The sequence below is a fragment of the Manacus vitellinus genome, unplaced genomic scaffold (assembly GCF_001715985.3).
Source record: "Manacus vitellinus isolate BGI_N305 unplaced genomic scaffold, ASM171598v3 scaffold_1_pilon, whole genome shotgun sequence".
In the NCBI taxonomy this organism is placed as follows: domain Eukaryota; kingdom Metazoa; phylum Chordata; class Aves; order Passeriformes; family Pipridae; genus Manacus; species Manacus vitellinus.
In genome coordinates, this window is record NW_021939396.1 from 24,271,497 (window position 1) to 24,287,266 (window position 15,770).

The 15,770-nt window shown below is 37.5% G+C and overlaps 1 protein-coding gene across 1 annotated transcript in view; it reads right to left on the reverse strand.

The window, feature by feature from the left end:
* SLC26A7 (solute carrier family 26 member 7) overlaps window positions 1–8,630 on the reverse strand; it is a 69,047-nt gene extending 60,417 nt beyond the window's left edge. Inside the window, exons 1-2 of the mRNA XM_029959398.1 lie at window positions 8,514–8,630; window positions 8,090–8,384 (exon numbers count right to left, since the gene is read on the reverse strand). Of these exons, the coding sequence (XP_029815258.1) occupies window positions 8,090–8,282 (193 nt within the window). The 5' untranslated portion in view covers window positions 8,283–8,384; window positions 8,514–8,630. The remainder of the gene's footprint in view (window positions 1–8,089; window positions 8,385–8,513) is intronic.
* Window positions 8,631–15,770: the final 7,140 nt, after the last annotated feature.

Below are 15,770 nucleotides of genomic sequence, written 5' to 3' on the forward strand. Positions count from 1 at the left end.
CAATGAAAATTACACACTATATTTCAGATAATGGACAGTACTACCAGTGGTCATCAGCTTCTGTGCAGCTCCTAACTCACATAGCAACTCTTTTTTTTCAAACAGGTTAATTATTTTCCAAAAGATCATTGAAACTACTCATAACTGAGAACAGCAGCAGTTTCATCTTTAGAATGCATACATAAATCTGAAGCAGAACCCACCAGATGTCCCAGAGCCTTGCTTCAGAATTTCATAGCAGAATCAATCAGTCTGGTATCCTTTAGTGCTCTACATGTAAATATTATTTCATTATTATTATTACCACTAAAGAGAAATACACCTCTATTGCTTGCATCTGGTCCAGTTCCTCATCTGCAATACAGACTTGTAACTGGGATACACTATACTCACTATCAATCACAGAATATAATTTCAAATTTGACAGAATCATCTAGGGTAATTGTTACCAGATCTGCAATGTCACTTACCTAATTTTTCAGAATTCTGAGATGATGATTACCCATCTCAGCCTTCAATTTGAATGAGTTCCATTTTCTGTGTTTAATCTCAGTTACATATCCTCATTCTTGACCATTTCCCACATGGGCAAAGTCATCATCCTTCAGGAAAACTGAGTCAAAGTTCTAATTTTGTACTGAGGCTTCAGTTCAGACCAAATACTTAAACAGAAAGTATCAGGTTTTTGTTTTTCACAGCTTTGTAACACTCTTTTTTTTTTTTTTTTAAGGCTGAAAAAACATTTGTGGGTTTGGGTTTTTTGGAAAGGGTCTAACTCAATTGCAATGTTGGACATTCATATTAGTAGTAAACAATTGAAACTTGAATTCTTTACACCATAAATTTTCAGTGCAGCATTGCATGAGTCATTTCTCTGTTTGAAGCAAAAGTAATTTTGTGTGTCTTATTTCCCTCATTTTCCCATATACTTTTTCTGTTTCTGGACAGTGTAAAGAGCTCTAAGTTGCTATAATGAAAAGTGGAGGGTACAAGCATTATCGTCACTCACAAAATGACCAGAAAAGAAATTAAGTCATATATTTGTCTAAGCAGGAGTCTCTCTGGTCATTAATGGCTTGCAGAAGAGGATTATAACTATCAGAACGTCAAGCACAATTTTGGAAGAAGTTGGGGGGGCAGGGTTGACATTTCCTGAAGTTAGGTACCTGCATTAGGAATTTACATCCAGAAAGAGTAAGGTAACTTCAGGTGTTAAGCAGAGCCCTTAATTTTCACAGTAGGCCCTAACGAGGTGTCATGGTTTGAGAGCCCCAAAATCCAATTCTCTAGTCCAAACCCCCTCCCACATCTCAACCTGGTGTAACATGGGTTTCCAGATACCACATGAGACTCAAAATGGGGAGAAGGGATTATATATTACAATGACTGTACAAAATAAATACTACAATACATTATATACAATCTTAACTATTTCTACCAAGACATAAAAGTATTTACAATGGATCAAATCTCTTCTCCCCTCCAAATAAAAGTCCAGGAGAGAAGAAGGAAAGATCCTTTCCCCTTTCAGAGCAGCATTCTCTTCAGAGTAGCAGTCTATCTCTCTCTCTTCCATGCAGCAGCTGTAGCTGGATCTCTGCCAGTACACACGAGGGGGTATCCAAGCCCCTCGTCCCATCGTCTCCAAGCGAGGGTCTTCTCTTCCGTGGGCTACGTTCACCTGGACAAGGTCATCTCACCACGGTCATATCAACAAAGTGCAGAAGCCTTCATGACAGTCTGTATCTTCAGGGGATCCAAGCCCCCTTTGCAGAGCTCTGTGCTCTGTCTCAAGCAGCGGGGGGGGCCAAGGTCACCCCCTCTTCATTCCTTCTCTGAGCTTTTCAGCTCCTTCCTGCAGTGCTGTAGCACCAAGACTAAAAGTCCATCCTCCTCTCTCTAGGAGGGGTCTCCAAGGAGTTTGGGTCTTTTGGTTCAGTTCTTACCCCAACTCACTCTCTCTCTGTAGAGTTTAGTTCTCTCTCTGCTGCCGGTTCTCTCTCAGCTCTCTCAGACAACTCTGTGTCTCTCTTCCTTGGCTGCAATGCCTGTTTGCTGCTTGTTCTTATCTCTTGGCTCTCTGCCACTGTTTCTTCGGTCAGTGCAGTTCTGCCACTGCTGCTGCTGCTTCTCTGTCTGCTCACTCACGGTGAAGAAAACTTTAGCTTTCTAGCTACAGGCACTTAGCCCAGTCTTACACTGTTCCAAGTCCCTGCAGCCCCCCAGCTGGGGGCTGGGGGGGGCCAGAGCCCCCCAGAGGGGCTCCTGCCCCTTCTCCTCGTGGCCTGAGAACATGGTCACCTCTCCTACAACTGCTACAACTACTTTTCTTCTTTTCCAGTCTGCTTGTGATATGTTTATATTTTGCAGAAGCGTTCATTGGGTAAAACCTCAAGGGTCATCACCCCCTGGGATTTTACCATTTTATAACTTCAGGGGGAAAACTGTTTCCCCCCATCACACCAAGATACTTCAGACACATTTGTGTCCCCTACCTATATAAAGAACATAAATAAATTATTTACACTAAAATGCATTTTCAAGCAGAACAACTTGGGGAATAATTCCTCTTGTGATGAATTCAGCTGTACGATAGAGAGTCTATTTTATACACTTTTTTAGGTAAACTCAGCTTTACTTTTCTTACATTCAGGGAAGCTTACAGATGGGTCGCTACTTGGTTTCTAGATGCCAGTCTTTGTCGATAGTACTCATAGTTCTACCCAGGCAAAAAAAAAACAAACAGCAAAACAAACAAACAAACCACAAAGAAACACATTCTAAATAGCAATCCAAAAGCAAATACTGAGGTGTGATGTACCAACTAACACACATTCCATAATTTAAATCCTGAGAGAAGGCACAAAGCTATTTCTTTGAAAAGACAAGATTAGGTGAAGTAGGGTAACAAAATGGTTTAATGAGGCATGAATCAAGACCTTGGTAATAAATAAATAATGTCAGGAAGGATCACCTATGACAGGCCTTGAAAATAAAGATGAATAATTTGCTTGGTGCAACAAAAGTTACCACTGTGAAAATGAGCTAAGCAGCTGCACTCAGAAGAGATATGTTGGGACTATAGTACATGTTCCAAATGCTATAGAAAAAAACATGATGACAGTTTTATGAAATTTAACTAGGTGGAAAGACTGCATCATAATGCATCTTAAAATTATCATGTAAGGAAATCAAGAAAAATTCAGACACAGTTTGATCAAAGTATTCTTCTCATATAAGTATGGGGTGTTCATGTCACATGAAAAAGCCACAAATAATTCTGGTATTGTTGTGACAAGTAAATGGATAAATTACAGAAAAGAAAACAGTAAGACCTGTCTCTAACCATGTTGAACATGAACTGTTTATTACCCACAATGCTAAAGATATAATGGCTGAGGCACATCTCACCTAAACTTTGATGTCTGACTCATCAGTGTCTACACCTGAGCCAATCCCTTGTTACATTCAAAGGAAATCCTATTTATCTAATCAGATGATTAGATAAAGCAGATTATTAGATTCAGTTGCATGAATCATATTTGTGAAGGGTTGATTCTAGACAGCAGTGAAGTACCCACTCAGCCACTCACTCACTTGCTCCTCCTCAAAGGATGGTGGAGAGAATCAGAAAAGCAAAAGTGAGAAAACTTCTCAGTCAAGTTTAATAAGTGAACAAAAAAAAAAAAAGTGATGTAAAATCAGTCATTCACCACCTCTCACAAGCACAGAATCATAGAATACACTGAGTTTGAAGGGACCCATAAGGATCATCAAGTCCAACCCTTAGCCCCGCACAGGACCATCCCCAAGAATCACACCATGTGCCTGAGAGTGCTGTCCAAATGTTTCTTGAACTTAGGCAGGCTTGGTACTGTGACCACTTCCCTGGGGAGGCTGTTCCAGTGCTCAACCACTCTCTGGGTGAAAAACCTTTTTCCTCATATCCAACCAAAACCTCCCCTGGTTCAGCTTCATGCCATTGCCTGGAGTCCTGTCACTGGTCACAAGAGTGAAAAGATCAGTATTTGCCCTTCCACTTCCTCTCATGAGGATGCTGAATACCACAATGAGGTGTCCCCTCAGTCTCCTTCTCTGCAGGCTGAACAGACCAAGTGACTCCAGTCACTCCTCATACGGCTTCCCCTCAAGGCCCTTCACCATCTTCGTTGCCCTCCTTTGGATGCTCTCTAATAGCTTAATGTTCACTAGCTCTTATTAACCAGATCCTCATTATATAGTAATGAACACAAAAGCAGATTGCAGAGAACTAGTTACCTGCACTGCAGCCCCTTTGTTCTATTAGCACAATTTCAGTTTGAAAAGGTAAAAAAAAATATTAGGCACTTATGAGACATCTACATGGAGCTAGCAACTGAATTTGTTTCCAAGGGAGAGGAATAAAGAATGAAATGGAAAGTAAAATCTTTATAGAATGACTGTTGATGGGGTATTAATAAGTTTTAAAAGGAAAGGGAAGAGAGAGATGAATACTAGTCCAACAAGAAAATTAATTAAAATTAATAAATCTATTTTGTTAATTTAGAGATATCTTGCTCTAGTCTATCATTAACAGGTTTTTGAGAAAAAATATGAGACAAATTAAGTAGTGATTACCAAAACATAAAAGCTCAAATTTCTTAAGTGTCTGTGAAAATATATAGCAAACTTCTCGACTGGATGACGATGTCTATTTTAGATTCAAAGGTTATTTCTTCAATGTTAGGTATCAGAGTATGATTAAGGATTCTATGGCTGAAAAATAAGGTATTGAGCTCTGTATTATTAAATTGTAGTTGAAACTAATATTAAATATCTGTAACTGATGAAGCCTGATTTCCTTTACTGGTTTTGACTTGTAGCTGAGTGACTTTGCAGTCTGAGACCATGAAAGTCCAACTGAATCTTTCCAGTAATTGGTGTTTTTGAAAGGGCTTTTTTTTTGTTAGAACTTGTAGGTTCTTGTTCCTAGTGGATATTTTTATAACATTTTTAGAAACATAATTATATTTGACACTTCTTTCTCCATATTCTGTGGAATTAAATCAAGTACTCTAAAATTAGAGGACATACACAGAGACAATACAAGTATTGTCTCAATAGCTAAACAGGACATGAGAGTTCAGCAGTGAATTTTGGGACTCATGAATTAATATTTTTTTGGCATTTTTAACAGACAATGAAACAACTGTAGGAACACTTAAAGAATGACTGCTTGGTTTCAGCAAAGACTCTTTCATCACAAATGCCAAGAAGCACATCATGATGATCCCACACCTTTCCTTCCCATCTCCCTACAGGTATCACCTCAGTTCAGTGTTAGGCAAGGTAACGCCTTATCTTCTAAAGATCTATTTCTTCCACATTGTACGTGGAAGTAAAAACAATTAAACACTCAGGTGGCATTCCTTTCTTACACCATTCCTAGACTCTATTACCACGGGACATAGTTCATGCGTGTCATGATGGAAGATTTTTAAATATAAACTGATATGTGAGCTCAAGTGTTTCAATTTTCAAGTAGCTAACTTGAAGGTATCTTACAGAAGTTTGAAGGTTTAAGTCACATTTAGAAAACAATAATTTTGGCACTGCAAATCACAAATGAATTTTAGTAGCTCTTTCAAACTTTATCCAAAATAAAAGATGTCACAGAATAGCTATTCTGAAGCATCCTATACCTTTATCAAAGACTTTTTTGGAGCAATAATTATCTGTATACATTGATTGCTGATATTTCTATTAATTTGTTCTTTTGTTTTTCTCACTTATGAGGCAGACACCAAAAACTACTGCTACACATGAATTCTCCAGAAGCAATTTCTGAAAATGTTGCAAGGAAGAGTGAAGCATTATCTTCATTCCTTTCACTATGACACAGTAAGGACAGTGACTTTTGTCTTTCCTTCCTTACTTTACAAAGGGAAGCCAGCAATTTTGTCTAAAATTTAGATTAGATGCTGGAACACAGACACATTACACCAGGTCAGAGTAGTTGCCAACTTGAATAGTCTGAACATGGCCAATGCCAGATGAGTAAGAAACCACACAATAGGAAATTGTGAAAAACACAGATCAGTTGGAAGGCCTTTCTTAATTATCCTCGAGCTACTGGACTACTCTCTGTCCTTCTTCTCACTCAGAAAACTGTTGCATGTGAATACAGCTGTACATTTTTTCCATACACTTCCATAACTCAAGTTTATTTTAATGTATTTGAATTTGCTTAAACCTGTTGCTGCAACACCAAATGATACTGTGCTCTACAAGTCAATTATCGCAGGTTACCTTTTTTTTCTACTTTTATTAGAATTTCTACCTTTCATTTCATTACAAAACTTCTTGTTTTATCTTGTGGGTGAAACAAAAGAGTCACAACAGGACCTCTCAAAATTTGAGATTTTTTCACTCTGTGCTATATTAAAAAATGGGACTTTTTTAATCTATAAACCTCTCTGTGAAAGTATAACTGGAATGCTTACAACACTAGGGAAGGAGCTAATGGTCCAAATTAATATGTTGTGTTCAAATTAAAGCACCACAAACACGATAAAATGCTTTTGTATCTAGCTGTCTTCCTATTTTGTTTCCTAAAATCATTCCAAAATCTTGACAAGCAGAAAGCAGAGAAAGGAAAAACAGGAAGGAAGGTTGTCAATGTACTGCTTTTTAAACAGCATAAAATAAGGATAAAGTTATTTCTAGAGTACTTAAAAATAATCTAGAGAGCACAAACTAGTATTTTCTGTCTTCACTGGATCTCCTTAAATTTATCTGTCACAACTTCTTGGTACAAGAGTCAAACAAGAAAATCCTGGCTAAAACTGCCAGCAGTGCAGAAATGCTGTTTAACTTTTTTGTTTAACTTGTTTGCTCTTCAGCATTTTTGATGAATTTCAACATACTGTTATTAGCAGCATTTTAATTACAATTGTTGTATACATACAAACTGGGGAAATTAGATACTTTGCAGTGTTATGGTATGAAGGTTCTTAAAGTTAAATCAAGCCAATGCAGCTGTTCCTAATTACTTTAAAAGAACAAATACTTAGACAAATCAGTTGTTTCCAGCTCCAGCATAATTCAATTAAAGGAGCCTTTATAATTTAACAACATGAATGATAGTTAAGCATAGCTAATATGGAAAACTGTTCAGAAACAATGTATGTCATTTACATAAAGGAAGGAGTTAAAGTACATCTGAGGCAGATAAGAAGCTATGATTTGCCTAAGACAAATATAAGATATTGCCATAAGAAGGTGGCACTATAAACAACACATCAAAAACTGACAAAAGCCTTTGTTTCCAAGTAGCAATTACTTTATTAACCAAGATTACTGGGCCTTAAGGTTTCTGCAGATCATTGTGTAGGCTTTTAGTCTGGGGAGTTTTTCCTTTTCCTTCACTGTTTTTAATTTTTTTTTTAAGCTGCCAAATGTAGTCTAGCTCCACCCCTACTTTGTATTGCTGCTTGACAAGAGATGTGGTAGGTAATGCAATACAGGATTAAATCCACACACAAACCACAGATGCCAGCAAATATTCTTCCTGGGTAATGTCTCTGGCAGAAGCACCCTTTATGCCCAGAAAGTTGTTCATTTTTCCTGCTGTGTTTCGGACTTTCACAGGTAATAGTATCATGCAAATGTTTTTTTCAGAATAGCATATCTTATAGTGCAATTATCATTCAGATATATTTTGTTTTCCATATGAAATAGAGAAAAAGGTGGTCAATTAAATGACAAACCGTTGTATATAACCATATTCTGTGTGAATTGAGTTACTGCTCTCTTATCTGTTATCTTAAGTCTTTGAAAAATTGTCAGAGGGATGGGATACACAGTAAAGTTCCACAGAAATCAACTACAATAACACAATGCATTTCTGTCCACATTTGCATATCCATTATATACACATTAAGAGTTAAGAATATACGTTTTTCCTTATATTATAAGCATGACATTGTTTTAACCAAAGCTTTATAATAATATAAAACAAGAAAGACAAAATAAAAAAGAAAAGAAAAGGAAGACCAGACTAATTCAGTCAAATAATATTAAATATTAATCTTAAATGAGTTAGCTGTACCTTGAGTCACCTGTTGAATGGCTAGCATCACCCCAGAAACTGCATCAGGAACCAAACTTTCTTTCCAGTTGTAGACGGGCACCCATTTCAAGATGGGCAACCTTCCCATACACCAGGCTTTGATATCTTCAAAGCGAACAGCCTGGATTTTCCTCCAGACTGTGTTTCTTTTCCTTTTTGCCCCTGTCATCATTCCCACCTCACAAAAGCAGTGCCTCAGAAGGGTGCACAGTTGAGGAGTGACCCTGATCTGTGTCAGTCTCCAGTTTTCTTCTGAGATTTTTCAGTTCCAAAACTGCAGAGGAAAAAAAATGAACAGAAGCACTTAAGATTTCTGCAGCTGTTCTGTAACTATACTCAATGAAAACACTTATTAAAAGCTTCAGTAATATAAACAGCTACATGAAATGCAAGAACTGTTTACAGCAAAGATCACATTTTCTGCTATTTGCAAAAATTTGGTCTCATCTCACGTTAGTTTGTAATTCTTTCCAGTAACCTCCTGCTTTATATCCCTGTAATGCTTGTGCTTTTGGCCTCATTCCAGTGGCAAAACGAGGTATTAGTGGGAGTGTGTGCAATATAGGCTGGGCTATGCTAATCTGAGCGGGAAGTGCCCAGCGAACCCGGCATCTCCCTGCCAAGCCTGGGAAAGCAGCCTTGCCTCTTCCGGGGGGGGGAGTTTTTTGGGCCATAGGTAGAAGGCATTAAGTCCTCAGTAAAGCTCATAACAGAGAACTTGTCTTACTCCATCAACATTTTGTCTTTTAAAAGACAGTAAAAAGCTTGTTTATGTAGTAAATGCAGAACATCAGGTAGCAATAAGTCATGCTGAAAATATACACAGAGTCTCTCTGTAGGCTGAAGACTCAGACTGAAGAGTAACAAGCTCAAAGTGCAGTGAAGGACTGCAAACTATCAGCTTCACATGGGATGTGCCAAAAGCATTTGTGACAATCATTCTTCTTTAAAGCTACTCCTTTCTGCTTTTGGTTGTCCATCCAGCAAAGGCTCTCTCAGCAAAGATAGTTCACCAAGAAACTTCTGTTCTTGTAATAACATCTTGTACCTTGTGTGCGACACAAAGTGCTCAGACGCAAAGTGATAAGAAAGTGGAAGAATTTTAAATGTTAAAACATTTAAATGCCCTGTCTGATAGGAAGCAAGGACACAGTGGGCTTTCCTCTCAGTTATCTGTGTTTCTGAATAGCAAAGAGATTTAAGTTAAAATGCAAGATCCATCATATGGTTTGTGGTTTTGGTTTTCTGTGTATGCAACCTCCTGCTTTTAATTTGAAATTGCAGTTCAAGGACTTCATAATCAAGGTATTTATGTATACCAAGTGTTTAACAAAACAGATCTTTACCTACTTTCAGTGGTCAGAAGTGGACAGGAATCTTTCTGAGTAGAGTGAGAGTTACTCAGCAGTCAGGTATTGCTTAGTTTTGATTAAATGTTCAGTGCATCTAATTATAATAGCATTTACTAGGAAATAAAAATCAAAATACATTTCTACACATAGATATGCATGTGCAAAAACACATTCAAATATAGGTACTTGTGTAAAAGAAACTAAGAGTTTTTTGTTTGTTTAAATCATGGTTTGCTAGAAGCCCTGAATATTCTGAAACAGGAAAAAAAAAAACCAAACAAAAACCCATTAGAAAACCAAAGAACTATCACTAAACACACAAGAACATAGTCTTCATTCTTAAAACTTCTTGCATCAAAACGCTGAAGCTCTTTGGAAAAGTCTATAATTGAGATTTTCCCACCTCATAGTTGCACAGTCAGTAAATCTGGACAGTTTTCTTCAATCCCAGATTAGCGTCTGAACTCCTAGGATTAGCAATATCAACAGACTTTTGTCCCTCACCAACAAGTGATGATATCTCTCTAAGGGTGTGTGCATGCATGAGTACAAACATCTTACAACAGATGTGAACTTTGTGTGGAAACTTTTTTACTCCAACAATGATTTTGATAAGTAAAAAAACTGCATTATCAATAAATCTGAAGTTGATAATATCATCACTATTGAAAAACACTGTTCCTTGTAACTCTGAAATTAATAAAGTACTCTTAGTTAGCAATAACACAAGGTAACACTTAATTTACAAACCCCCAAAGAAATCAAAATTTTTAAGAGAAGACAGATATATGACAACAAACCTATACCTCACTACACAATATTCCAACATTTGAATCTTAAAGAAACATAAAAAACCATCACTTTCCTAAAACACATCAGTATCCTAACTGAAACACATATTGTACCACACACGTGATATTTAAACTTTTTCTCATTGACTGGTTTTCCTTAGCTATAAACCTATAATCTATACACTCCCAAACCATGCAGGCTTTCATAGTTTGAACTTCGTCACAATGTTCCTGAGCTATCATGACTATGAGACCCTCTTCTGCTCTGGAACAGGCATATACAACTCAGTTTTCTAGAACAGCAAAGGGTAAACATGAGGAACCTTTGATTTTATACATCTAAGTCAGTGTACTCATTGTTGTAATGTTAGCTGTTTCATAATTAGCTTTTTGATGCTCCTATACAAGTAAAGCCTATTTTCAAGTGATTAAATATTTTTTTTTTGTTTTGTTTTTTTTTTTCTGGAAATGCACAAAAGTATAATTCTAGTAGTGTATTTATGTACAATATTAAAAAGATAATTACTGATAGTCAAAAATTAGAATACAGATAGTATATAAAAGGAGAAATTTATTGCATCATAGATCAGATCTGGTGGCCTTTTAAAACCTGATTTACAACAGGTTCTAAAAAAATGGAATAACCCCTACCACAAAATGACCCTCACAGGGGATCATGTATATTTGCATATATATGGGATGTTTACATACATGGTGGATATGTGAAGATAGGAAGTTTGATTCTCTAGCTTTAGCCTAAAGGGATTTAAAAAAAAAACAACAAACCAAACACATTACTCCAACCTAGATTCCAAAAGGAAAAATTCCTGGTAAACTCTGACAGAGAAGTACTAATTCCCACTTCATATGGAAGCAGATTCTGTAGGAATCATTGGGCTCTTGCATATGAACTGCTTTTAGACTTCACATAAACTGGCAGGAAAGTTCAAAAACTATGTTTATATTTAAATATGCTCATAGAAGTTAAATGAAGTTATTCACACCTATGACAGGCATAGATGTCATGATGGAAATAACTGAAAAGATTGCCCAGAGAGTTTGTGGAGTCTCCCTTCCTGGAGATATTCAAGAACTGTCTGAACACAATTCTGTGCAATGTGCTCTAGGATAACCTGCTTGAGCAGGGACGTTGGACCAGATGACCCACTGTGTTCCCTTCCAATCTTACTTATTCTGTGATTCTGTGATTCTGTAGTATGACTTGCTCTTTGTAAGTTTTCTCAGGCACACAGATCATGTAACTAAATATCTGTAAATATCCAATGTTAATGTAATGCTGACTAACTAAAGCTGTATTCCTGCTGATGTGCATCATTTGATCCCCAAGTGCATGCAGTGCATCAAACTCAAATTCCTCATGTTCTCCCATCTACCATCACTGAATAAAGGAAAGTACATGCTAACATTAATCCAAAGCAAATACTTTTCTGGCTGGCCATGGCAAAATATATATAAGATTTAGATCTGAATATATATTGAATATATAATGATTGAGCTTTCCTCATCTTTTTTAAAGTGGGGAAACTAATTTGCATTCATCCTTGTCCTCTATCCTGACCAACAATTTCTCAGTTTTGATACTGCTATAGTTCTGTCAAATACAGATAAGAATGGCTAAAGGATTAAGAGGATACTAGATGAAAGATTTAAGAAAAAAGACAGGTAAAAATCTTGGCCAAATAAAGGTCACCATCTTTAGGAAAGATGGTAAAAATTCCGAGAGAAATCCTATGAGAAATTCCAAGTATGCGTGAGAAAGCACAGCTGAATGGGAATGGAAGTCAGATTTTAAAAAAGAGGTGAGAAGAACTAGTTCAAAGAGACCAAATTGTGCGTTTATACATCACAGAACACAGCACAAAAGAATAATATATAAGCTACTGGAATTATAAGCAAGTGCTGACAAATTGAGCAACACAAAAACAGTGATAAAAATCCACACCTTCAAAAAAGCATTCCTGAAATCTGAAAATCTGTAAAAAAACAGAGTATCAATCACATGTATTACATAAACCTGGTTGCAGTTAAACCACAACACTAGGCCACAAAAGAAGCATACGTTTAAGTATGCAAATTATTTTTCACTGATATTTACATAACTTCTCCCTCTGAAATTCCAGGGCATCAAAACCAGAAATAATTCACAAACTCTGAAGCTTGCCAATTTATCTTCCAGAGTTGGATGCAATGCATTTATTTTCGATAATACCTAATTTTAAAAGTACTTCTGATTTCAGTCATCGAATACTTGCAAGTGGACCTAAATTGAAACAGATATGATTCTTGCCCTTCGCAAAACAGATTAAGCTAAAATCTCCATCTCTTCATCATACAGGATGTTTAGGAGGCACTGTGGTCACACTAACACCTCTGAGTAATCAGAATTATCACAAGATAAAGCTGAGCATTCAGGCATAACAGAAGCTTTTCATTTTTCATGGCTAGGCTTTGCGAATGAAGATTTAGGAAGGCTCTATCCACATTTATTACAGGTACACTGGTGGCTAATGAGGCCAATACGAGATAGACATAACCAATTGCAAAAGGCACAGCAGAAAGACTCCTTAGATGGTATATTCCGCAAGACACAGTTCTTTCTGCGTTGTCTTTTCTCCTCAAGAGTGATCTGCGTGCGTTCTCAAAGGAAGCAGCAGTGTTACAGATGGTGTGTCTCCAGGCCTCCCGATTTGAGGCCAGAGTAGACCAGTTATGGTGATCAATATGGCCAAGGCTGAGATGTTGTTTCAGGGAGTCCTTGTATCTTCACTTCGGGGCTCCTCTCTTGTGGCAGCCCGTGGCAAGTTCACCGTAAATCAAGATCTTAGGGAGACGGTGGTCCTTCATCCTGGAGACGTGCCCTGCCCAACGCAGCTGCATTCTCAGCAACATGGCCTCAATACTTGTGACTGCTGCTTGTTCAAGTATTGGTCACGTAATCTGACCAGTGGATGTTTAGGATTGTACGGAGGCAGTGTTGATGGAAACGTTCTAGGAGTCGCAGGTGGTGGCAGTAGATGACCCATGATTCGGAACCATATAAGAGAGTAGACAGCACTATGGCTCTGTAAACACTGATCTTTGTACTTTTCTTCAAGTGTTTATTTCGCCAAACTCTTTTATGAAGCTTCCCGAAGGCACTATATGCCTTTGCTAACCTGTTGTCTATCTCTCCGTCAATCTTACCGTCCGAGGAGATGAGGTTCCCTAGGTAATTAAACTGCTGGACTGATTTGAGTTCTGATTCGCCAGTGGTGATGTGGGGATGATGGGGGACTTCCTGAGGTGCAGGTTGATGGAGGACCTCTGTCTTCTTTAAGCTGACTTCCAGCCCAAAGAGCTCAGCAGCATCTGCAAAGCAGGATGTTAAACGCTGCAGAGCTGCTTCTGTGTGGGCGACAAGGGCGGCGTCATCAGCATAAAGCAGCTCCAAGACAAGATGGTTTAAGATCTTGGTGTGGGCCTTCAGTCGCCTTAGGTTGAATAGGGTTCCATCAGTACGGCATCAAATGTAGATACCGTCCTGATCATCGAGGTCTGCCGTGGCCCTTTGGAGCATCATGCTGAAAAAGACTGTGATAACAGAAGCTGGACCTGGCTCAAATGGCTAGAGCTCGACTTTAACATATTCTCTGTAAATGGGCTTTTGAGCACCATTAGTGATGCTGTGCCAGGCAAAACTCAGTGAAGCAACACTGACATCGAGTGGCTTTGCTTGGTATTTTCATTTGGTTATTGCAGGGCCCAAGAGCACCATCTAGATCTGATGCTGCCTCATGATACAATAGGTTTTGAACTGGATAATACTAACTACATAGTTTAATAACGAAGTTAGTTGAAAATCAATTTCTGTAGCATCAATAAAGGGTTTACTCACTACATTCTAAATATGTTTACTGGTTGAAAATTTAAGACAGGCGGTCAGCTGATAGATTAGCAAGACACTGAACCATGGGAGCTCTTAATGCTCAGGTACAGTGTTCACTGAAGTCATCTAATGAATGAGAAATGGAAGTGGAGACGAGGTAAAAAAAAGATCTGATAATGCAACCGTCCTCTTAAACTCTGTTCCTGATGAGATCCTTACAGCTGTCTGCTAATAAATTGCCATTCACGTGTTAACGAATTTAAAAAAAAATTAAATTATTAAGAAGATATATTAGATAATTTTAGCATATCTAAAATGAGCATAAGTAAACCAATAGTGTCCATCTCTTACGGAAAACATCTGGAAAAGAAAATATCATTTTTCATTTCCTTTTACAATTGTTTCTAGCAGCTGTTTGAAGGTTACCTTCAAATTTACCTTCAAATTAGAAAAAATAGCCTAATTTTTTTTTTTATTTCTAAACAGGGTTAAGTGTCACAGAATGGACTGAAAACAGATTTCAGAACTCTTACACTTGAGAACTATTTGGGAACAACTATCGTGAAATAAGCATTCCTGAAGAACTTTATCTCCAGCTAACCCTGGGGGCATAGAATAATTTAAGATGGAAGGGACCTCTGAAGGTCATCTCATCCAAACCTTTCTCAAAGAATGGATAACTTCAAAGCCAGATCAAGTTGCTCAGAACCTTGCTCAGGAATATTTTTCACAAGTTCAAGGAACAAATTGTTCTTGTGCTTAACCCTCCTCACTGCATTCCTCTCTGTTGAGTGTTACGTCATCTTATGCTAGAGGAATGAATATAAATCACAGATTATCCCAATTTACATAACCTTTCTTCAACAGTAAGTTTTTTGTTCTGACACTCTACAAAGAGAAGTTACTGCTATCTGAATAATCAGCAATACCTTGCCTCCAGACCCTTCAGTAGACAAAATCCCTTCTTTTGCATCCCATAATAATCTTATCCCACTTCTTTTCTTCCATGTAAAAGCCTCAAAACGCCTTATTTCTACCCACTTTGACAGTGCACTGTGGTACTGGTAAGTATTTTATGGACACACATCAGTCGATGAAAGTGTTAATCAGAAAAACCTGCAATTTCAGTGCCCATATACTTCACTCACTAACTTAATTTCAGTCAACTGAAACAGATACTTAATTACCTCACTGAGGAAACTAAGTTAACTGTGTATTTAAAAGGCAGCATATTAATCCAGATCTGCAGGCTGTCATAATATAAATCACAGTAATAACAAATTTTACAATATATGACAGAAAATACAGCCATTCAAAAAGGAAAGCCTATGAAGAGTAATAATTAAAATTTAGTATTAAGGTAGGTAATATCTTGCTGCCCTCAGAGACAGCAAACTGACAGAATTCCAGGATCACAGCAGATCAAATTCCATGCAGCCTGTGGAACAGCTAAAGCAGTTCTTGAAAAAAAAACAACAATCTAGAAGCATTAATGTATTCACAGAGCCCTTTCTTTCCCCATTTTAATTTAAAATATCTGAACAGGTATTTTAGGAGACTACTACTTTGTAGTCTGCACAGTTAACAGAAAGTTTCACATGAAGAATGCCCAGTGGATACTGAATTAAAAA